At 37.9% G+C, this 23566-nt stretch overlaps 1 protein-coding gene across 1 annotated transcript in view; it reads left to right on the top strand.

Annotated features, from left to right (window-relative positions):
- nrn1la (neuritin 1-like a) overlaps window positions 1–11830 on the top strand; it is a 63735-nt gene extending 51905 nt beyond the window's left edge. The window contains exon 3 of the mRNA XM_079346520.1: window positions 10935–11830. Within this exon, the coding sequence (XP_079202646.1) occupies window positions 10935–11229 (295 nt within the window). The 3' untranslated portion in view covers window positions 11230–11830. The remainder of the gene's footprint in view (window positions 1–10934) is intronic.
- The last annotated feature ends 11736 nt before the right edge of the window (window positions 11831–23566 follow it).

Genomic DNA, 23566 nt, shown 5'->3' on the forward strand with positions numbered 1-23566 from the left:
AGCACATTATTAAGTTGGATTAAAAATTAAAGTGTCATCACAATCAACACAACTGTTTTGTCACATCTGGCAAAAAGTTTCAGCTTGTGTTAATGCTCCCAAATTGTTTCTGGATTCCATGATTATGTCACAGCTAACATACTATATGACAAGCTGGGGACAAACTAACAGCTTATCATTAAATCCATTAGCTACTCTCTACAAGAAAATCAAGTGTTGGCTCAGAAGCCTAACAGTTCTCACCATTATGTTATAATAAATAACCGTAAACTGCTGAGCTGGGAAGATGAAATCAAATAAAAAAAATATCCACAAAATTCTGCACAACACCTCTCCTCCTCCTTTGAACTCCTTTATAAACATAACAACATCAGTCAGATCACTAGAAGCACCACTGTTGACCCTCTGATTCCATTTAGGTAACTCACATTTGAGCAATAAAAAACTGGAAATCTCTGCCCACCACTATCAAAGATATACAAAGATACCCCACCTTTGTAACACACCTTAAAACATGGCTGTCCAAAAACTATAACTACACATAGTCATATTCGGTTATGAACTGAATTATTTTAATCTATGAGTGACAAATAATAACATATAATTTTGTTTTATAATTATTTAGTAATTACCATTTGACTAACTAAGAAAGCTGATACAGTAATCTTAAAAAAAAAACAGCAAGCAAACAAAAAAGAACACATTTTAATTCTAGATAAATTTTGAACACCTATTCTACTTTATTGCATATTTTTCTCGCCTCTTAACAATTCATTTGAAGGCCTGATGACACTGATTTAAGATGCAGAACATACCTCCCCCTTCATTTTCTAACAGCTCCATTTTCTATATCCTGTATCTATCCATCATTCCTCCCTCTTTCTCTATCATCGTCTCACAACTCTATTTATACATACCTTTGTCATCAATCTTCAAGAGGAGTCATATCCTCTCCAGCAGGGAAAGAAGTCATTAATGTGTGAATGGTCTTAGAATAGGATTGCTGATCTGAGAGGAGTGTTTATATAAAGGGAAATGTGTACATTATTAAAGATCATAATATCCTCATGTCATTAGACTGTACACAGATGGTCAGAGGTCAGCCAAAGACCACACTGTAGACCCAACACTTACAGTTGTTGTACTGCCGACATGACAAGGTAAGTCGTTATTAAGTGCAATATGTAATAAATTGGGATCAGAGCACAAACAGATAGTTGAGCATACAACTTATGTTCTAGTAAATTCAGCCTACAGACATTAGATAGTTTACAGTCAGGTGATCACACTCACTGCGTGACTCCAGGGAGGATGTCCTTTTGTTCACACATTTACAGTGATTGCTACACAATGTAACATTATAGTCCTTAAGGAAATCCTAATGAGGTTTTTTCTAATTTATTCTCTGGTTAGGATGTATAAATGTGAGAGCCTCTCTGTGTAATATCAGCTGTCAGACTGATATCAGGGCTGAGGCTTTGATGAATGCACTCTTTAGAAGTTGGTTTTGACCCAAGCTGGCAGCTTTTGGCATGGAGATAGTATTTTGTTGAGATGGTTCATCAATGTGATCAAGGCTGAAACAGTCAACCAACTGAAATCCAGTGTGAAGTCTGAAAACTACTCCACTCTACTCTCCACACAGACATGCATTCACACACGCAACAACAACACAAGACATCACACACAGCATGATGTGGAGAGAGAATATTTATAAAAAGCAGAACTGATTACCTATGAACCCCTGCAAAAAAATGTTGCCTCCCTTTACAATTATTGAGGTTACATCAGTTAAATTTACAGTACTAAGAAAGTGGCTCACTTTTACCTCACTGTACCAGGTAAATCGCCATGGTAACTCAAGGTGAATATCTTAACATACTTAGCTCTGATTATGTCAATATGACAGCTGACTACAGACTTGTCCATGATAGTAACAGCCTTTGTATGATGAACATGGTTCACCCAAGCCCCTGTTCCCATCCGTCCTGTCAGTCCAGGACTGAACTCAAACGCGCTTTGCAACCCGGCTGTTCAGAGAAAGGATGAAAGGAGCCCAAAAATCAGATTTGAAAAGATCAGATTTTTTGTCACTTATGCTGTTCAATCAAAAAAAAAAAATCAGACTTAGTTGTATATGAGCAAAACATTGGATTTTGGTCACATTTGCCTGCAGCGTGAACTTAGATGCCTGCTTGACCTCGAGGACTTTCCTGCTCAAGCCTCACACGGGCTAAATTTTAATTGCATACAGACTGAGCTACTCCTGCCCTGAAATCGACACAGAACAAAAAGTAAAAATCAAGTCTGCCAAGTCAGATGTGAATTACCGTCAAACTAACATCAAATGACATTCATATTTATTCATCAATACATTTTTTAAGATTCATTTGGGGATTTATATACCTTTATTTAAATTTAGGACAGGGGAGAGTCAGAAATAGGGGAAAGAGAGAGTGTGAAATGACATGCAGGAAAAGAACCACTGGTCAGACTCGAACCCAGGCGGTCCGACTGGGTGACCACATGCTCACTTATCACTTGAATATTTTATATAGCACATTACCTTTACTGAGCAGATGTGATTAGGTGAAGTTAAATCACTGCAGACAACGGATGGGTTTAAGAGATTACCTTTTAAGGTTTAAAGATCCTGTGTAATACTGTTGTGTTTAAATTTGCCAGTTAACAACTAATAGCCAGCTAACAACAACAGTGGCCACATTTGTGTATCCATTTTAAACAACCAATCATTGCAGATACAATCTGACAGCAAAGGCCCTGGTGATGATGAAGTCACACGGGATCATTATTACATTAGAATAAAACTGGGATGAAGTTCTAGTTGGTCAAAATAGCAAAATACTCCCTTTAAAGAGAAAGCTTAAGTTTATTCAAATGAAACAACTATTTGTCTGAAGGGGGAAATTCAAAGATGTTGCATTAAATAGGGTTTGGTTTAAAAAATTGACTTATTCTTTCATAATAGTGTGAGGTTTGCCCAAGAATAGTGGTAGAATCACAACTTTTGTAAGTGTGTGTGAAGTTTGTGTGTGTGTCACCATGGCCCTGCAGCCCACCCATGGTATCAGTTCACTGTTGTTAAGACTCTTCTATTCCTTAAGGTACCAATTAAAGTACTAATCCTGCAACCCAGCCACCTAAGTGTGAGTGTTTCCTTATGCAGGGACATCAGAGCTCGCTCGCTCTCTCTCTCTCTCTCTCTCTCTCTCTGTCTCTCTCTCTCTCTCTGTCTCTCTCTCTCTCTCTCTCTCACACACACACACACACTCACACACAGATCCGCATGTCCAAATTCACACTTCTCTCCAATGTCCTCACCTCACTTCTTCTTTTCTTTAATTTTCACTCTCTTTCCTCTTTGCTTCCCTCTCTCTTTCCCCCGTCTCGTTGTTCGCTCTCTCTTTCTCTCCCTCACTCTAGTCTTTTTTTCAACACCCTTCATCCCTCCACAACATTTTCCTTTTCAACTCTCCCTCCCTCTTTCCACTTAGGAACATGGTTTTAAAGCTTTTATCAGAGTCACCTAATGAGGAGGTAGCACAGCGCTCCCCTCTGAAGATTTGCCCATATGTGCAAACTTAAACTAGCACACATACAGTATGCACACTAGAGTGTAGTATGAATAGAGGGGGGCTGATTCTAATCTAGGCCAAGGCTGCTCCATTGTCAGAGCCCTCCCATGAGTGTAGTGCTGCTTTTATTCCTCATATTCACAATAGACTTTATGCAGTTGCAATCATTCATTGTGGATCCTGAGTCGTTACGTTGGAAAGGGAATATTTTGGGCTAAAGATACAGAAGAATTAGGTAGAATAGAATTAAACTGTAACCTTTGGCTGCAGCTTTAGAAATATGAGGGAGGCTTGAATGGAAACTCTGTAACACTAAACATAAAGGAAGTGTATGAAATATTTTCACTCATCAAATTCATTTATAGCAATCAAATGTTAATCTGTGTTAACATGTTAAATATTTATTAATATCATTAAGCTGTTGTTTTTCTAGTCTTTCATTAAAGTAATATCAATGAAAGACAAGTCAAATGGGGGGTTGAGTAAAGATTTTGATGGAGGCATTTTATGAATCTTCTACTGTGACCAACACCTGTGACTGGCACACAAGAGCTGCAGAGAGACTGTGGATCTGTTACTCACACACACACATACACACACACACACACACACACACACACACACACACACACACACACACACACACACACACACACACACACACAGTTTTCTTTCACCAAAACCTTTTCATGTGGCATTTATATTTCTATTCTCAACAGAGTAAGATAAGACGTTCATTGCATTTCATTGCATAGTTTATTTTCCATTTTCTGTTCTGCCCTCAGCTCATAAAGGATACAGTTGGGATTTAAACAAAAGACCCCAAAACATTACATGTTTGGCATTTTTTAAGATTATTATGTAGGTTTAGAAATTATTCAAAGAGGCAAGAGGGAAAGATTCAGCTACCCTTTTTCTTTCTGACATTAACGGTCAGAGAAAGTGGCATCTAAGATCTAGAAAGCTGCTGCCCTCAAATTTGCCCCCCCAAATTTTCAAATAATTGAAAATGATAGATGCAGAATAGGGTTGGTTGTGGCTTAGTTGGTAACATGTCCGTTGTGTCCTCGGGCAAGACCATTAACCCCGAATTGCTTCCGCTGCTTCTTAAATGGGATAAGTTTCTTCTCATGGTTTCAATACATGGCAACCACCACCATCAGTGTAGGTGTGATTGGATAGGTATGACATGCAGTGTAAACGCGTTTTCAGTAGTCAGAAGACTAGAAAAGCAGAGTACAAGTCCATTTACCGTTTAACAAGTACAAAATAAAATATATGGACTTCTGGTGCTGTTATGCATTAGAATGAAAATGTTGCTCCAGGAAGCTGTGCTTTAAACGCTGAAACCAATATTACATTTCATTCTCAAAGTCTGGCAAAAAAAGAAAAAGAAAAAAAAAACCTGCAAAAGTTTTCTCTCCTATCCTTGCTCATATTTATAATGTGGACAACACAGCTCCACCAGCATAAGAACTTGGTGCAGAGTCAATGTGCGGATAGCTTCTCTCAACATTCAGATGCAAAACAAGCACAAACTGAGCGGACAAACCTTTTGTGTGTTCATATGCCTGAGTATCATCAGCAATATGTTTTGTGAATTAGACCTTAAGACAAGAAGATATCATGAGCAAATTATGCCCAATGTTTTAAACTATTAGCCACCACAATCCATGCTTAGTGATTTAGGACCTTACTCTTAGTGACTAGACATATTTATTGTTTTCTATGGATCAAAAGTCACAAACAAATACATTTGGAAATAACCCACAGGTATTTAAAATGTTCAAAGTAATCGATTGAGATGTTCACCTGTATGAAGCAGTGAAAATCAGGGCATGAAATCCCAAATGTGTACTTTCTATTGATGGAAAAAAATACCAAATTACAAACAAACTGGTATTATATGTTGACTATCATTATTATAGTTGTTATTAATTATCATTCTTTACAACTTATGGTCGTACTAAGGTCACAGCTGGGGTTTGGACGTTTTCTGATATCAGCAGCAGAACATTATAAAACAGACAATCTCTCAGGAGGTTTTATTTCTGTGAATGCAGCTGGTTGTCTGTCAGTGTCCTCTCTGTGTTTCTGCTGTCTCTGCACCACCTGTGACTTGAGCAGAGACCCACACGTCTACACCTAAAGAAACACACACATACACACACACTTAAACACGGCAAGAGGAAACACACAACACACACACCGAAAAGTGCAGCGTTGCACATGGTGCCACCCTTTTCTCTTTTTGACTTTTCACCCTCTTTACTTGCTGAGATAGAAAAACACACATTTGAACACCACAGCCCCCCTGCCCCTTAGCAGCTGTTCTTCCCACTGAACCCGTTGAGCTGCCGTCGTCCCACAGTAGCCGGCACAGTGTTTAAGTCCTGGACAGCAGCCAAACGCACATGCAGAATCATCAAGGGAGTCAAAGCCTGCAGTGGTATAAGATGCAGTTTGTTTTCTTAAGCTATGTGTTAGCATGTTCTGAAGCGTGTCCTCCTCAATGTGTCAGAGTAACAACATGTGTCCAAAAGGTATCCATCCAAAAAGTGTGCCTGTATTTTTGCACTGAGAATGAGGAGCAAATGTCTTTAAAATGACAAATACTGGAGCTAAATGATAAGTACTACTTAATGAGGACAATGTTTTTTGTTTTTTTTTGCTTCAGGCTCGGGTATAATTAAAAATTACAGATTCACTTAGTAAGATCAGTAATAATATGAGTCTTCACAATATGGGACTGCAAAAATGACAGTGTCCTGTTCATATTCTACAGTGGTGAATCAATCAATCAATCAATCAATCACATGCTGAATAGGCTGTGTTTTCGGATGTAGTCCTCGAAGCAGACAGCCCAGGTTCAAATCCAACCTGTTGCTCCTTTGCCAGATGTCATTCCCCACTTGCTCTGTCCCTGATCTCTGTCTCCATCCAATCTCTACAAAAAGGCATAAAAAGCCCCTCCCCCAAAAAGAACAAAAAGGATTTCCAATTATCATGGTCAAATGTTTTTGAACTCGTACGACATGAAAACATGGAGGTGTTCAATGATAAAAAGGAATCAGGTGCTGCAATGTAGAAAATAGAAGATGCAGTTTATTGAGATGCATTCATGAAGTTCTTATCAGTCTGTTTGAAGGTGGTGTAGTCTGACAGTCAACAGCAGACCCAAGACCCAGTTGTCAGGGTATTTTTTGCAATTTTATGTTTATGTGTGAAAGCACTTTTAAGTATTTTCTTCCACATTTTTTTGAATGGAGCCATCTGCTCTTTTTGCAGCCTTTATGCTTTCCTCTTCTAGTTAAAACTCCATTAGCATGTCGTCTGAGACAATTTCCCCAAAACATTTATCATGATACGAAGAAGCAAGTAACTATCAAGCAGTCTTAAAATATGGATGTAAAGGTTATTAAAACAACATTAAATCTACGATTTGCTGAAAAGGGTAGGGTACAAGTGTGTGTGCATATAATGTCTTTCTTTTGTCTCCCCTTCATCTTTCTTTCAAACTTCTTTAATCCTTTAGAGATTTACGTTTGTTTCTAAATGTGTTAAAAAAAAAAAAGAACTTTAAAAGTCAATTTTGCCTCCGTTCAATTTACCTCAGCAGTGATTCAAAAGACACCCCATCCAGAAAGCTTTTCTATTCCTTGAACTAATGAACGTTTTTCCACATTGTAGTCTCACCCACAGGGCGACCTTTGCTCTTAGAGCAGAAAAGATCAGCAAATGGTCTCTTGGCAACAGAAAAAAGAAGACAAGGGAGCAGATATAGATTAACTTTGATTCTCTCAGTGCCAGGATGACTGCAACATTGTCACTAAATCTTTATCTACATTCACAGTTGCTGGAGTACTTGTAGTTGTTCTAGAAGGGGTAGCGAGACAGACACTGAGGTAGTCTAGACACTGGTGGTTGGTGCTGATGAAAGTATACAGGATGTAATATAGTGGGTGAACATAGTGGGAGCAGGACCCGTACACTTGTTGAGATTGAATGGAGGTATCTGGGGTAGAGGAGGATGGCAGCAGTCAAACCGAGACACCGAAATTACAGGGAAAGAGGCAGAACAGATTTTTAAAATATGCAAATTAGAAGGATGATTGGTCAATGGAGGTTGGTGAAGTTTATACAGAGTAAACGTTCTTAATCAGCAAATCTCCTGAGCAGGAAGACAGAGGGTGAGGGAGAGAGGGAGCAACATGAATGAATGGTGATTAATGAATGTATGAATGAATATGAGACAGTCTTCCTTCTTGAATTTATGCTGAGCTCCATGTGTCTAAGTCTCTATTAATTTAAGTGGAAAAGCATAAACTAGTCAGAATAAATCATTTGTGTCTGGGTTATTAAGAATTAGGAACTAATATACTCATTTCCAGGTTGACATTAAAGGCCGGAGCACTGTCAGGTGGTGCCTTATGACTAGTCTGTAAGAGGGGAACAGTGGGAGAACAAGAAGCAATGCTGAAAAATGTTGAATGTTTACAACCTGGTTCAATAATTAAAATTGGCTTGTTTAGTTCATATCTTGATCGGCACTGTACATGATGATTTTTTTTACAACTTACAGTTTTGATTTCATGAAGGATAATCATTATTTACAATAAGGCGCGTAGCTGACCTGATTGTAAATAAGGTCAGCCTTAAAACGAGCCTCAGCTCTTAGCTTGACGTAGGTTGACTGAAAGTTAGAATGAGACAGCATTGGACTCGAAAGTAACAAAAGGGTAACGTCACTCAGACTTCGTCCAATAATATTTACAGTCAATGTGTAGCTCCCAGAAAAACTTGCAACCTATGTTGGCAGCACTTGAAGCTTGACGCTTAAAATGTGTAAGTCCTTAGAAATCAGGTTGACGAGCATTCTTAATGGATTAACATGAATTGCTTTAAACCGGAATCTTGTTCAGTGTTTTTGCTGATTACTGTGTTAAACAAATCTGTGACGAGCTGATGTCAGCAAGTAACAAAAAAAATGTTTGACAACCAGCATTTAAAGCTGTATTTATTTAGGCAGATAACAAGTAAAGTACATAAGGTTCCCCTCAACAAAAGAAGTGTTTTTTTGTGCTGACTCTAAAAGTCTGTTAAGTGCAACTACATCAACATTAATGAATTACAAAAGCAAAAAGCAAGACACGTTCAGAAAAAATGTTGATGGTTAAATGTATGTAAGGTTGTTAGCATGAAATATTTGCACTGTTGGGTTTAGGCAGCAAGATGTGCAGCATTTCCTACCAGACAAAGCAGTACAACCTGGATTTAAACAACTAGATTACAGCTGACTGTCGGCACCTGCTTTAGTTTGATTTTTAACTCTTGACTTCAGGGTGCAGTCACGCAGGTACAGAGTGAGCAGGTTGAGGTCTACAAGAGACATTAAATCCTTTGTACCACACGTCATTCAGCTGATCTGAGCTGTGGCTCAGTGGTAGAGATCTTCTTTCAACCAGAAGGTTGGGGGTTCGATTCTTTTGATGCAACATTTCTGATGTGTCCTTGGGCAAGAACACGACCAATACCATCAGTGTGTGAATGGGAAGGTGTGATCTGCAGTTTAAAAGCACTTTAAGTAGTCAGAAGACTAGAAAAGTCCTGTATGTGGTTTCAACGTCTTTTGTTGTTCTTATGCTCTAGTGCCTGGCAATGTCCCTATAGGGACAATTCATGTGTCATTCATTGATTGAATATAAATGTGCAGTGAAAGAATTGTAATAAAATAGAAAGACATAAAAGATGAGAATTCCATGCAACACAAGTGACATGACTCACATGTATTGGCACAAGATGCGAAAAGAAACGCTCATGTTGCAAAAGCATGTTAACAATGAGATGGGAGAGCATCAGAAATGGCTGGAACAACCTGCATTCAAAAAGCAAGTACATTAAGGGTCTAAGTCACAAAGAAATGGATTGTATCTCCCAAATGTGTGCTACATTTGCTTTCTCTATCTGCTTCTTCTCAAGGTCTACTTACAAAGCATATAACTCTTTTCCTGCTCCGTGCAGTCGACCCTTGTTTTGTGTCTGAATGTTAAGAGAACCCTTCTGCACCATTACTCAGCACAGAGCTCTCATGCTGGAGGAGTTGGAGAAGAGTGGAACCTTTGTCAGGGTTTATTTCGATGCCAGACTAAATAAAAGGTATAATGAGTTTCTCAGTTTTAAAAAAGGATTCCTACCTGAAAGGAGCTAGAAAGGGCAACTTGAAGAAAAAAATTTGCATCCTCGTGTGTAACAGCTCAAGACCTATAAAGCCAAGCTTAACCCTGCAAGCTGCAGTAAAAGTTGTCCTCTTGAGGGTAAAACTAAAGAAGGAGATACAAACCTAGCTGTTGGCAAAACTGTACAATGTCCTTTACTGAGGCATTACCACTTTGTCCTGATGCTAGAATTGCTAATACTCACATCGTTTAATAAAAAACAATGGGAATGAACACAGATAAGCCTACAGTTTCTATAGGTGAGTGAGTGGTATTAAATAGTAGTCTGAGAAGTGTTTTGGATTCTAAAATTAAAAAAAGGGAATACTTGATGATAGAAATCAAGTAAAAACTTAAGAGATAGCAAAAAAGAACATTACCATAAAGTATTCAGTTCAAATACAGGTACAAACAAGTGATTTTTAGAAAGTACAGAGAGGAAGAAGGAAGCAATAACAGATTAAAAAATGTAAAAAAATAAAAATAAAAAATCTCGGAAACTGCCTACACTTTATTATGTTATGAAATTGAAATGACAACCATACTGTATGTGATTAAGATTGTGAATGAAGAATAAATAAATAAATGTATACTTCTTACTACTCCTTTTTGGACATGTTACTTTTTTATATATATATTTTGTTGATTTTTTAAATTATTATTATTTTGTTGTTGTCTTCACATGTTCAAAATAACGTGATAGTTTTAAATGCAATGTAATGCTTTGGAGTGTACATACTTTGTATGTTAACAACAGCCTGCCCAGGGACTGCAGGTGGAAATTAGCACAAGTGCTACAACCTGGTACAATGCATCTCTCCTTTCTGAGGTTAATGTATATTGTACACTGCCCCTGTTCAAATAAATAAATAAATGAAAAATAAATGAAATGAAAACAATAAATCAATAAATAAAAATCTAAAGAAATCTGAACACACAACTGTCATACACATAAGGACAATGCTTTGAGTGATTTAAGCAGTGCAATATTTTTTAAATATTCCTTTATTTAATTTTAAACTTATCTGTTTTGGTCTCTTTTTGCTTTCAGTGTCATACCTGAAAGTTTCAGTGTGTGCTTTACCTCTGTCCTGCTTTTTTTTTCTCTTTTCTTTTTTTGCAGATCCTGGGATGAGTTTCACGACTGCGCCAACGTAGCAATGGCTGGCTGTCCAGATGAAGCAGCAGCTGTCTGGGAATCTCTCCGGCAAGAATCTAAGAAGATGCAGTTTTCCGGAAACCTGTATGATATGTGCTCCAACCGCAACAACCATCCGGTAGCCCCAGTCTCCCCACGCGACTCACCCAATCAGGAGGAGATCAACCAGGAGTCTCTAAGGGGGCATACTGATCATCTGGCACGCAACTCCCACCTTCTTGTGCTACTAGCTCCTCTGTTGCTGTTGTTTTGTATATAACTACCCCAGAGATATGGGACTAGTGTGAATATATATAAACTTTGTGTGTTTTCCTCCCACAATTCCATAGACTCTCAGCCTTTTTTGTCCTCTGCTTTGCCAGGGGCTGAATATTTCTAAATGCATGCTCAGAGGCCCAGCAGTCTTTCTGGTATAGCCTGTGCCGTGTCATGCATATTCTCCGCCTTTTAATTAGTCTCTCTCTGTTGGAATCACTCATAAGAGTCATACAGAGCCAATACAATACAATACCACAATACAAACTGGCTTTTAAATACATACATAGTTAAACAAAATACAGAAAATACATACAAAATACAGCAACCCCATGTAGTCTGTCTTATCCCCTTATCTCTTGATCTGTTGTTGTGTGAGCTTGTATATGATGGTTCCAGGGTAGTCTTTCCACCTGAGTGTCTGAGAGAAAAATAATTGGTCCTACTTGATACACAAAAGAGCTTAGCTAGGCATGACTAGGCAACTTAAGTTTTCAGGTTTATCCGCTTAAAAGTGTAAAACATCGTCTAATTATCTAACTCTGACATACCCTACTGCTACTTCCCTATATTAAGTGTTAGGGCTGTCAAACTTAACACTTTAACACATGTGATTAATCTAGAGACTTCTTTTTCTCTTTTTTTTCTTCTCTTCTTTTTTTTTACAAAAATTAATGACGTGACATTCCTTCTTCATACACAGAGATTATCAGAGAAATATCAGAACAGCACTGCAGATACGAGGAACAATTTGGGCTCTGTCACTACATGCCACAACTACACTTGTTACAAGTGTTGTATAAAGACGGGTTTTGTAAGCGTGAAAAATGACAGCTTCTTTAATGAATCATTAATGATTTTTCAATCAATTTACTTTATTAAGGTCTACTTTAAGTCCCTTCCTGGAGAAGTTCTTTTTTTTCTCTCCTGTCTGGTATCCAAATGTTGCCCATCTCAAAACCACCATTTCTGTAATCAATGACAACTACAAACATAAAGAATCAATGCTGAAGCTAAAAGTCTAAACACATGTTGCTGGATTGTTTTTAATATCAGAGAAAAAAAACTATTTTAAATCTCATGACTTTTTAAAAAACAAAACATGAAAAGACTTTTTTGGTTATCAGAGTTGTTCATTTATTCATCTAGGAATCAAAAAAACTTGCATTAAGAACAAGATATTTGTTTATGTATTGCAATCTTGACGTTCACATGTGCAATTATCGCATCGCAGGACATGAGACAGTGAGGCAAATCTACAAGACTGCTGCAGAGCCATACTGTGCTTTTTTTTTTGCTCCTTCCTCCTCCACCGTCCTTTGGAAGCGTCTTCATTTACCTTAGAAAAGTGTATTCAAAATAAAAAAAAGTGAAGACCACAGATTGAACTCTGTGCAGTGGATGCAGCCATCAGGCTGTCAACATGGCCAGGATGCAGTTATTAATATAACATTTTCAATCAAGCCATCATGATTTCTATACCACCAATTCATAAAGATTATCTCGAGAGTAGAGAGAGGGAAAAAGGCTTCACTCTTTGCTCTTGGTTAGTGTGTATTCTTATTGCTGGCACTTTGTTAAAACTGTGGACTCATGCGTGGACATATAGAGCACAGAGGCTTGAGTATGTTTAAGTGTCTACACCTGCAACACAAAAACATTACTGTCAAACATACTGTAACATACTGTGTGCTTTCATTTAAAACTAACTTAAATACCTTTAATCATCTTCAGAAAAATGTAAAAATTCACATCAATACTGCAGCAATCAATTCATAACAACACCAAACGTTTATCCACCTTAAAAGGACAAACTTCCTTTTAACAGACACCTTGAGCAGAACCAGACTCATGATAAGCAGCTACTTCACAAACCACTTAAGTAAATGCCTGTGGCCTAATTATTTGATTTTTGTCTCCTCTGAGACATAACATGCTCTCTTAAACACTGACATTTTGGAATCAAAGTCTATGAGATGGAATTTCTCTCAAAACATGTCAACATCACTCAGTACTACATTAACTAAGATTCTCAAAGTCACATTTAACTGTGTCCTCAATTGTTTGTATGGGTTTAACCGATAGAAACAACCACTTATTACTCTCGAAACTCTTTTTCTTTGCTTTAAGCACAGATTCACAATGTAGTTCAGTTTTTGTTTTATGAGACAAGGGGTTCTTTTAATTCTCCCTGCGTGGATTCAAACTAAATTTATTGTCCAAAGAATCCTGGTGATTCGATATAGCGAACAAACGTTTTTGCCATTTGAGGAATCGCAACAAAAAGCGAGACCCAGGAAGCTCACAAATAGGAGATAGGAGTCCCTCTTGTAAATTGCCTCCTGTGTACAGATTAGTCAATAAATGCTTTGAGACACAATCACATTGTTTCAGCTGCTGATGTTGTTTGTTTGTTGCCTTTGAGAACAACATCATCTTAGGGGCATCCGAGAGAAGGGAATGAGATCAAACCAGAAATAAAGGCTTCTGCCATCTGTCTTCATACTGAACAAGTCCTTCCACCAAATAAAACTTTTAGGACCATAGTATATAAATAACATAGACTTCAATTTTAAATAGATGCGCTGACAGATGAATATTTTAATAGGACATGACATTTTATATCTCTAAAAAGAAAGAAAGAACATTGGATAAAAGTTATATATATATGTACCGATGTTTTTGGTTAATCATTATATTCTCCTCTGCAGCAGCTGCAGTAAGTTTGGAGCTGAAGTTTAAGTAAAGTCAGAATGTACTGGAGTTGTTTTTATTTGGTGCTAGCCCAGGTATAAATCCTCCAGGGCTCCTCTTTGGCATCCTACTCTGCAAGCCAACAGTATGGGACCAATATGTTCGCCTGCCAGAATCACAGTCCTCGAGCATGCCAAGTGTATTTCATGCTCCAGGAGTCGTAGTCTGGCCCCGCAGGCCTGCTCGAGCTGCTTGTTATTCTAAGTGGCTGTGGGTAACAGTTGTTTCTGTCTGGCCTGGGTTCAGAAACACTATCAGATTAGAGACACACAGAGAGAGAGAGATGAGTACACCTGGAAAACAAACACCGTCCTGCCTGGTTGGAAGATTAAACCCACCTGTCTCACAGCGAGTGTGTTTTACTCAAGGGGCTTTAGGTTGCAGGTTTTCTTTTCTTTCCTCACAAAAAATAAATCAAAGCCATGCTGACTTTAAAGAACTACGGCAGAATGTGAAAAAAAATCACACTCAAATCCTCAAAGGTTGCAACAGTTCACGTACTTAAAGAAAGTTGTTAATAAATAAAAATGGATGAGACAAATATACCCATAGAGAGTTATGCTTCACCATAACAACTGATCGAGCCTGCCTACCTTGCCAGTGGCATGGTTGCTTAACATAGATACCTATAAGGTTGAATTGAACAGAGGAGATATTGAACGCATCTGTACATGAAGTTATATACCCTTCCTTTTATTTGATTTATCAAATTCTGAACTTCCAATTTAAAAGTAATTCATGCATAGAGGCTCTCACATAACTAGCTATTTCTTTGATATCTTGACCATGGAAAACTGTATTATTCATAATCAAGCCATTAGCTATTTGAGCCCATTGGCAGAATTCATTGGTAAATCTAATTGCAAAGCAAACTGAAATTGGTTGAAATAAAGAGTGTTTTAATAAAAAAAACAACTCCAATCTGCCCAAAGCTATTTTTTTCATGAGGGATTTATCCCAGAGATATGCTTGGACAGTTTGAAGAGACTGCTATAGTTTGAACTTTAATTAGACTGACAGAATTAGTTATTAGCGACCTTAATGGCTGATTCACCAAGGTGCAGCAATTTGAAAACGATCTCCATAGACCTCTGATGACATGTCACTGGAGGCTAAAACTGAGTAAATCATAAAGTTCGAGCTACCTACCAACATATCAGATTGGATCTGTTTTTATAAGAACAGACCTTCAGTGAGTTCAGCACTCACAACCTAACAAAAAGCATTGCTTTATGAAAAAATAACTGCCTCAGGATTGATTTTAAAGTCCATGTTTGTGCAAAGAATCTCTACAAAAAAACCACAGCTCATAACATTTCTTTTATGAGACGATGTTTTATGTAAGGCAAGTGGACAAATCCCATTTCATAGGGGTTTTCAATAACACTGCAGAGTGAATGCAGCGTTAATGACCACAGCAGAGAAGGGAATTATTCTGCAGCACTGCCTTTGAGACTGTACATCTCTTCGCCTCGGGCAACAGCGTGGTGCTCTGACAAATAGGTTAAATTGGAGTGAAATGACTGCAGGAGAAAGGGAAATATTGTCAAACACCAATGCATCATTGTCACATTATTGGAACAGTATATATGAAGTTATTACAGTGAATAAATGGCAGAGATGATTGGTAGCCTCCATATTGTGTGGATGTCCGTACTTATATTACCTCCCACTGGGACATATTACATCAGGCCTCTGCTTTATGTCACAGCAAAGGTGCTATTGGACAGTGTTTGCCCTCTCTCCACTGTGGATGATAACATGTGTTCAGTGTTTGAGGTTTAAAAGCCTTTTAATAAATTGAAACCATCATTAAGGACTTAAAGGAACAATAAAATTGAACTCTTTCACGTAGTGTTTGAAATCGGTACTGCAGTCCAAATTCAAAACATTAGACAAAGCTATCTCCCCAGGCCCCCTTCTTCTTTAGAGTTGATTTGCATGCAGGTTGCTACTGTATGTTGCGAAGACTGAAGCTGCATCACTCTGTTAACCGTGTTCTGACCTCTCTCCATCATTCTAAGCATCTCCAATATGAATCCTAGTTTTACCACTTTCTGCTCGTGGAGATCATTAGAAACATGCAGAGGCTTTTTAAGTCAAGTACAATAAGTTACATCCGAATCAGTTCGCTTCCCCACTCTAACACCTGTTTGCTTCCCATTTGCCTGGAAAACTGAGGGGTGGAGGTGCAAAATGATCGTTTTGGGTCAGAAATCGAAACTTAAAGGAGAATAAATTGGCTGCTGTGTTGTTGTCATGGAAGCAAGCACTTCAACATAGTATCCTTAATTTGTGATAATATAATATAATATTGTAATATCATTAATTTAATTCAGTAAAAATCTCACATTTTGGACCTTTAAACTCTTGAAATTCAATATTAGACAATGAGTTGGCAGCTTGGAACTTGTTGTCGGAGTAATGGAACTTTAAAAATGCAGTTGATTGGTGATAGCCGTATTTTAAGGCTGATGTTTGGTTGAAAAATGGTCTTGTGAATCAAACTTTTTACAGTGCATTTTTACAGTGCATTTTACCAGAAGAAAGCAAAAAGTACATAAAGTAACTACATAACGTATTCATAAGGATTAAGCTACAATAATAAAACTGCAACATTCCCTGGTAAGAAATGCATTGGAATAGAGAGGATCGGACAGACATATTCTTACCTGAGAGTCATATATTCGCTGTCAGCTGTAAGCTCTAAGCAGAGCTTTGTTGGCCAACTCAAAGCTGAACCCTGGGTCCTCAAGCTTTTGATCACTCCTTAGACTATATAGGAACTGAAAACATGGGACTTTAAAGTACAATAAATACTGACTGATCTACGCCAGTGGGGATGCATTTCTAAAGATTAAGGAAGGCGATGCTACTTTTCCTATATTTTTTTTACAACAATGCACATAAAAAGGAAGTAGAGAATAGTTAGTTAATATCTACAGCTCTATGGACATCAGTGTAAATAGCATTATGTATATAGAAAAAAGACATATATGCCTTGCCAGTGCTGCTAGTAAAGCTTTAACAGTTTCTATTAATTGTTTGTTTAAACCTAAAGTCAATTTGTGAAATGATTGGCTTGACGTCTGATGAATCTCTACTTGAACCAAAGGCTGTGAGGGTTAGTGTTATACTACTTATTAAAAAAACAACTATAGGGATGCAGAAAACCAGAGTCTATAACACCTTACCGTTGATGATGTAATCAGTGATATGTTGTACTGTATATGCCTGCATTATTGATAAAGCTAATCTAAAATGTGTAGCATGCCGCTAACCCTCACAAGCACCAGTTCAGTCAACAAGGCCAACTTAAGTTTCAAGGATTTGTTAATGGAACAATAAAAATTGAAAATCTTGTTGAAATGTATAAATAAATAAACTGGTATTGTATGCAAATGCTCTAATTATACAACCTTTATTCAATTTGGTATTTATTAACTAATAGAAGAGACTAGAAGGTGGGGATTTAACTGAGAACTCATCCTAACATCTAAACTACCTTGTGTGTGTGTGTGTGTGTGGGGAGGGGGGGGGGGGGTGGGCAGGCATCTCACAGTGGTATGGGTAGTTTGTTGTATCAATCATATATACATGTGTATATTTTATTGTGAAGGTTTCATCTGATTTTTTCCAGAGCTCTCCAGCCAAATGTTGCTCCCTTACTTTGTTTGTTTTCAGAAATAGCATGATGAGCAGAGTTTGCCTTTGTGAAAAACACACAAGCAGGACTGAAATGATTCTGTACATATATGATGACACGTTAACTTCGTAGATACATCACACAACTATCTGAAGATGAGAGACAAAGAGCTTTTTCCTGTGGATAAAAAAAAAAAAAAACCTGGGCTGGCTGTAAAGTGTTGCTGCTGCTCTGGGCTTGGCATCAAACAGAATGGAGATTCAAACATGCGGATTCACGGATGAAGGATGGACTTTTCCAGGGATGAAAGCAGGGAGCTATACAACAGACACCCCCTGCAAACTCCAATCACGTAGCTGTGGTGTTGTGTGGACAGAAACAAAAGCTCTGTATTGTACAGCAGTAGGCCTATAGAGTCTTTTGAAATGAGGCAGACAACAATTTCTGCCTTTCTCGAAGAACTTTGTGAAGAACTTCTGTATTTGTCCTTGACTGTCTTTCATTATGTCTGGCTGTCCCCTATATTTCACTTATAGTCTTTCTTTTTTCCTCTCTCCCTCCCTTTATGCCTCTTACTCTTTGAGGTGTTTTCTTTGTCACTCCATCCATTCATCAATCTATTCGTAGTAGGTTTTGCTACCTTTATAGAAAATCATTAAACCGGTGCTGACTGAACGACTATGTGTTTATAGTGCTTTCTGATATTCAAATGAATGCTTCTGGGCTGTGTGAAAACAAGGTTACCTACTGTCAAAAAACAGAATTCTATCTTACAAAAATAGGGGAAATAAAACCCAAAACATAGAAGGAGCCTTTTAAGCTGTACGTGGAGTAGCTTTTAGTTCTTGGAGATTTAAAGCATGTCTCCCGCTACAGACTTTATTTTAATCAGTGTTCCTGTTTGCCCTCACCATTCAAAGTTCAACCATGGAAGAGCACTGACAACTTTTGAAAGAGAACAAGACACATTTTTAACTTAATTAAATATCAATTCAAGGACCAAGGACTACTGTGGGCAGCAGAACATTTGGGAAAAAAGCGAGACCAAAAGTCGAATACAAGTTTTAAGCTTGGCCTGCATGGGAAGAAAGAGTATTGTTACTTATATTCAGCTTGTACAGGAGATATTCCTTTTCTTTGGCGTTTTCAAGGCTGCATGCTCTCTGTCACACCATTATTTTGGTCTTATTGTAAAAACGTGAAGGGTAACATCTTTGAGTAAGATTTAACATAACATGACAGCTATTCAGATTCCACTTATTGGCATTTTAAACCACCTACTTAATAGCTGATATTTGGGGATATAAACTCTTATAAGAAACTAGCAGCTTAAGTAACAGAGACAATCCCAAGGTCTTTTGATTTCATTGATGCACACTTGGCACAAAGGTGTGCATGGGTTTCATCCTCGGCCATCCTCGTGGGGGGGGGGTTGTTTGGGCAGGCCATCCTCACCAACAGTCCCAATGAACCTAAGAGAGCTCAGAGAGCTCAGAGAGCTCAGGAGCTCCCAGAAAAAGGAGAGGTTAGAATATAAAGATAGTGGCAAGCAGTAATAAGATATGAAAGCTGGGAGAGAAAGAGGGAGAGAGAGATAAGAGATCCTGGTGCCAGTTCCCCCGGTAGTCTAGGCCTATAGCAGCATAACTATGAGCTGGTCCTAAGCCAGCCCTAACTATAAGATTTATCAAAAAGAAAAGTTTTAAGTCTATTCTTAAAAGTACCTAGTGTGTCTGCCTCCCGGACTCCGACTGGTAGACGATTCCAAAGGAGCGGTGCCTGATAACTAAAGGCTCTACCTCCCATAGTACTTTTAGAGACTATAGGCACCACGAGCAGGCCTGCATTCTGGGAACGTAATGTTCTTGTCGGATAGTACGGTACAATTAACTCTTTAAGATAGAATGGTGCCTGACCGTTTAGAGCTTTGTAGGTGAGCAGAAGGATTTTAAATTCTATTCTAGATTTTATAGGGAGCCAATGGAGAGAAGCCAATACAGGAGTAATGTGGTCCCTTTTCCTAGTTCTAGTAAGAACACGAGCTGCAGCGTTTTGGACGAGTTGAAGGGTCTTTAGAGATTTACCATAGCACCCTGCTAAAATAGAATTACAGTATAATACACAATTACTAAAAAAAAAAAAAAAAAAAGAGTGGAAGGGGCCCAATGTCCAGAGCGATTCTTCGCATTACTATTGGAGTTCAAGTCTTATCAATAAATCAATTGACCTTTTTTGTATAGCGCCACTTCATGAAACAGCAGATGAACACTTTGCTCATTGTTATCTTATAAATGTAACTGAGTTTTTGTGTTGTTCCACTTGGAACAGGTAAACGATCTTACACATGAGGCTTTAACCACCAATATCTTCTTCTGAGTTCTCACAACATTTTTCTTAAGCTAAATAAATAACTGAATTGTTGAAAAGCTGTGTTATTATCTTCTTGTGTTAAAGCTGAACACATGCATGGTGTTACTAATTAGCATAGGTAACCACCTACTATTGTGTCGTAGTCATATTTGGTCCGTTTCGTATTTCAGAATTTTGATTTCTTATCTTGTTTTAGTTCTCAATGATTCCCGATTCCCGTTGCTTGTTTCCTTGCATGTTAATGTTTTATGATTTACTTTGTAGGAGTTTCTGGTCTTGTGTTTATTGCTGCCTCTCTGGATTTTCCTCAGTCACGGCCCCTTTCCAAATAGCCACAGGTCAGTATGCAGTGCGGACTTTTCAGTAGAGAGCTCCAGCAGACTGAACTCTTGTGGTCATTCAATATGCATTTTTTTGTGTCCACCTCAGTAAACATTTCAGTGCCTGCTCGACCAAAGGGCACATTTTCAGTCACTATATTTCAATAAGAGGAGTGTCTAACTTAACACAAACTCATTTAGCCATTTCTACCATTTGGTATGCAAAGCCAAATCAATTCACCAGAAGGCACTGTGGTCGTAAATGGTTGGTCACTCCCCTCCCCCCACCAACTAGGAAGTCAAAACATGAAAATCAAAGACATTTTGACTTTTTTGATGAAAATTTGAAAGGTAAGAATAGTTTGTTTACATGGTATTAGTGATGAAGGGCGTACTGAACATAAATATGTTACTTGATAGCAGAAAAAAGTTTTTTTAAAAACATGCTCAACCAAATGGTTGATTTGTCTCTTCATGGTGTGGGTAGATACATTAATCGAATGTAATTAAAATTGACTATTTGCCATAGAAACTAATCCAATTGACCCTTCTAGAACATCAATTATTGCAGAAATGACAAATCATAATTAACACATCATGAATAATCTGAAAAAAAAAATCCACATTGAGTAACTTTTGTAATATTTTTAGTTCATATTATTTAGTGTGGTATAAACAAAGAGGAAAGCTCGGGAAATCATAATTATCATAACTAGTTCCCTTTAAACTAAATGACACAAGCATTAATAAAAGTTGTCACTAATCACTTATGTTAGCATTTTATATGACTTTAACTACTATTGGATGGTATTTGTATGTAACGTCAAACGTAACCATCAACTGACATCTCAACCATTTGGTAGAGATCAATACTTCAAAAACTAAAGGGTCTGTTAAATTAAAAAAACAACAACAACAACAATTCTATCGCATTTTTTCCTTGGTGGGGTTAACCCTCAGGCTTTATGCAGGATGGATCGGATGCATGCTTTCAGGAAATGAATTGTATTTTACCACCTGTGTGAAATTAATCTAAAAACGTCACTTCCTGTGCTCCTCTAAATCCAAATAAATGAGCATTGATTAATTGAATCAAGTTTTAATCAAGAATTAAAGTTGCTCCTAAAATCGTTCCTTGTAATTAAAAACAAATATGTAACAAATGTGTGCATTTTCCTCCTCTATTTAAAACATTATTTCCATATTTATGTAAGCACCTTTGTTTTTTTATTTAGGCACAAATAACTGCCTACTGACAGATTGAGTAGGCACTATGCAATTCGGATGCACCCTCTGTATTTCTCCTCTGTGTCAAATCATTGTTGTTAGTTTTTGGATGCAGTCTTTGTTGGTCGTTTCTCTGTTACCTCATTTTTCTCCTTGTGGATTTTTTTACCCTCGGTGTATTTTTTAGTTGGTCATTTTGAATAGTAAGTTTTTCTTTGCCTTTTTGCTTAAATATTTTTATTTTTTTTTATTGTGGACTTGGATCCTGTTTTCCAGAATCGTCATATAATGTCCATAAAAGGGCATCTGTGCAGGGCCCTGTAGACAGTCACACCGGACTCCAAACAGACAACAAACTTTGGCATTTGTGAAGTGGAGGCACTCCTCCAGGAGGTCAGCAGTTAACAAATAGTTATATTATTATATTAAGCAGAGTGAGTAATGGGGTCACATATTGTAGGAAAAAAGATGCATGGGATGCAATTACCACAATTAACGTACTGTATATAAAAGCGTCTAAGTGTATTTTATTTATTATAAAAGACCATTCGGTATAACATATTTTATTCTATTAATTATGAAACAACATGTTTGTAATAGGTCTGTAGCTGCAGAGGTCGAAAATATGAAGAACTAGCAATGTAGTTTCACCCCCTCTGACCAAAGAAGCCTCTGATGACGATTTTAGCTTAGTCAGAGTTTTCCCAAAAGGGAAAGTGAGGGCAAGCTGCACGACCATTCAAAAATACTTCCAGGTTTCTAATGATCAAAAGATAAAAGCAAGTAAGTGAAGTATCCTTTTACTCTATCACCAGCACGGTATTTATAAGTACAACAGACTAATGATAAACAGCTATCTTCCGAAGCTGCGTCAGGCTGGACAATGGCATAAAGGAGATGCAGGAGGAAAGGGACAAACAGAAGCAGAAGGCCGTGCCCACCAACAATCCGGAGGAACCTGTGACACATAAGAACCCAGATAGATAATGTGTGGTTCGTAACTTAGATTCACAGTGACATGCAGTAATATGATGTGAATGCACAGAACCGTCTAGGCCTATAGCAGCACAACTAGGAGATGGTCAATACCTGTGCCAGCACTAACTATGGCTATTTGTACGATGAGCCACAAATAAAAACACAGCAAAAAAAACATGCAGCATTATAATAAGCCATTATTAATGGTGATTACAATATGGCACACTCCTAAACTGAGGACTCCTCACTTGAATTTGATGCACCTTTTAGCAGAAAAGGCTTTTCATTTGTAGTGCAGACTTACCACACTCAGTGATGAGTGCTTTTAAAAAACATGGCTCTTAAGATTGTTTGTTGAGTGTTTCTCCTCTTCTATCTCTTATAGGGTGGTTTCACATCAGGGACCATTGCCTGGATCAAAGTACAGTTGACCCCAAAGTTGTGTTCATTTGAAACAATATTCAGAAACATGCTCGAGTTCACTCTAAGAGATTGGCTCGGGCTTGATTTGTTTGTACTTTAGAACAGTCGCAGGACATCGTACAGTTAATAAACGCTGCCAGGGCCCATTTTGTCCACTGAGCTGCACTGCACACGAGGAAGTATAGTGAGTGGGTCATTGTTGGAATCTCAGAAATAACAAAAAACATCCACTGTAGCAAGTTGTTGCAAAGCCGCTCGGAAGTGCTCTGATACTTTGAGCCAATTTGATATGATCGTTAAACCAAGTATTGCAGCGTCACGGGATTCCATTCAACCCAAAAACACGTTTTCCCATAAACTTAGATTGGGAAAGACATCTAATTAATCATTAGATCCTTTTTTTGGGTAGATCAACTTCCTAATACAAAACTGGAATGACCCCTTTTAAAATACTTAGGTAACTTAAAATAATTAGCTGTAAAATGCAAATAAGGCCCAGACAAGAGCTATGGGGCTGCGATGCAAAGTTCACATGCTCTATGGGCCCATTGACGCAGAAGATCCAGGTACTTTTACACACGGAATTCAGACAGTTTCTGCTTCATACGTCACTGAGCAGCTTT

The sequence above is a fragment of the Symphodus melops genome (assembly GCF_947650265.1).
Source record: "Symphodus melops genome assembly, chromosome: 6".
Classification (NCBI taxonomy): Eukaryota; Metazoa; Chordata; class Actinopteri; order Labriformes; family Labridae; genus Symphodus; species Symphodus melops.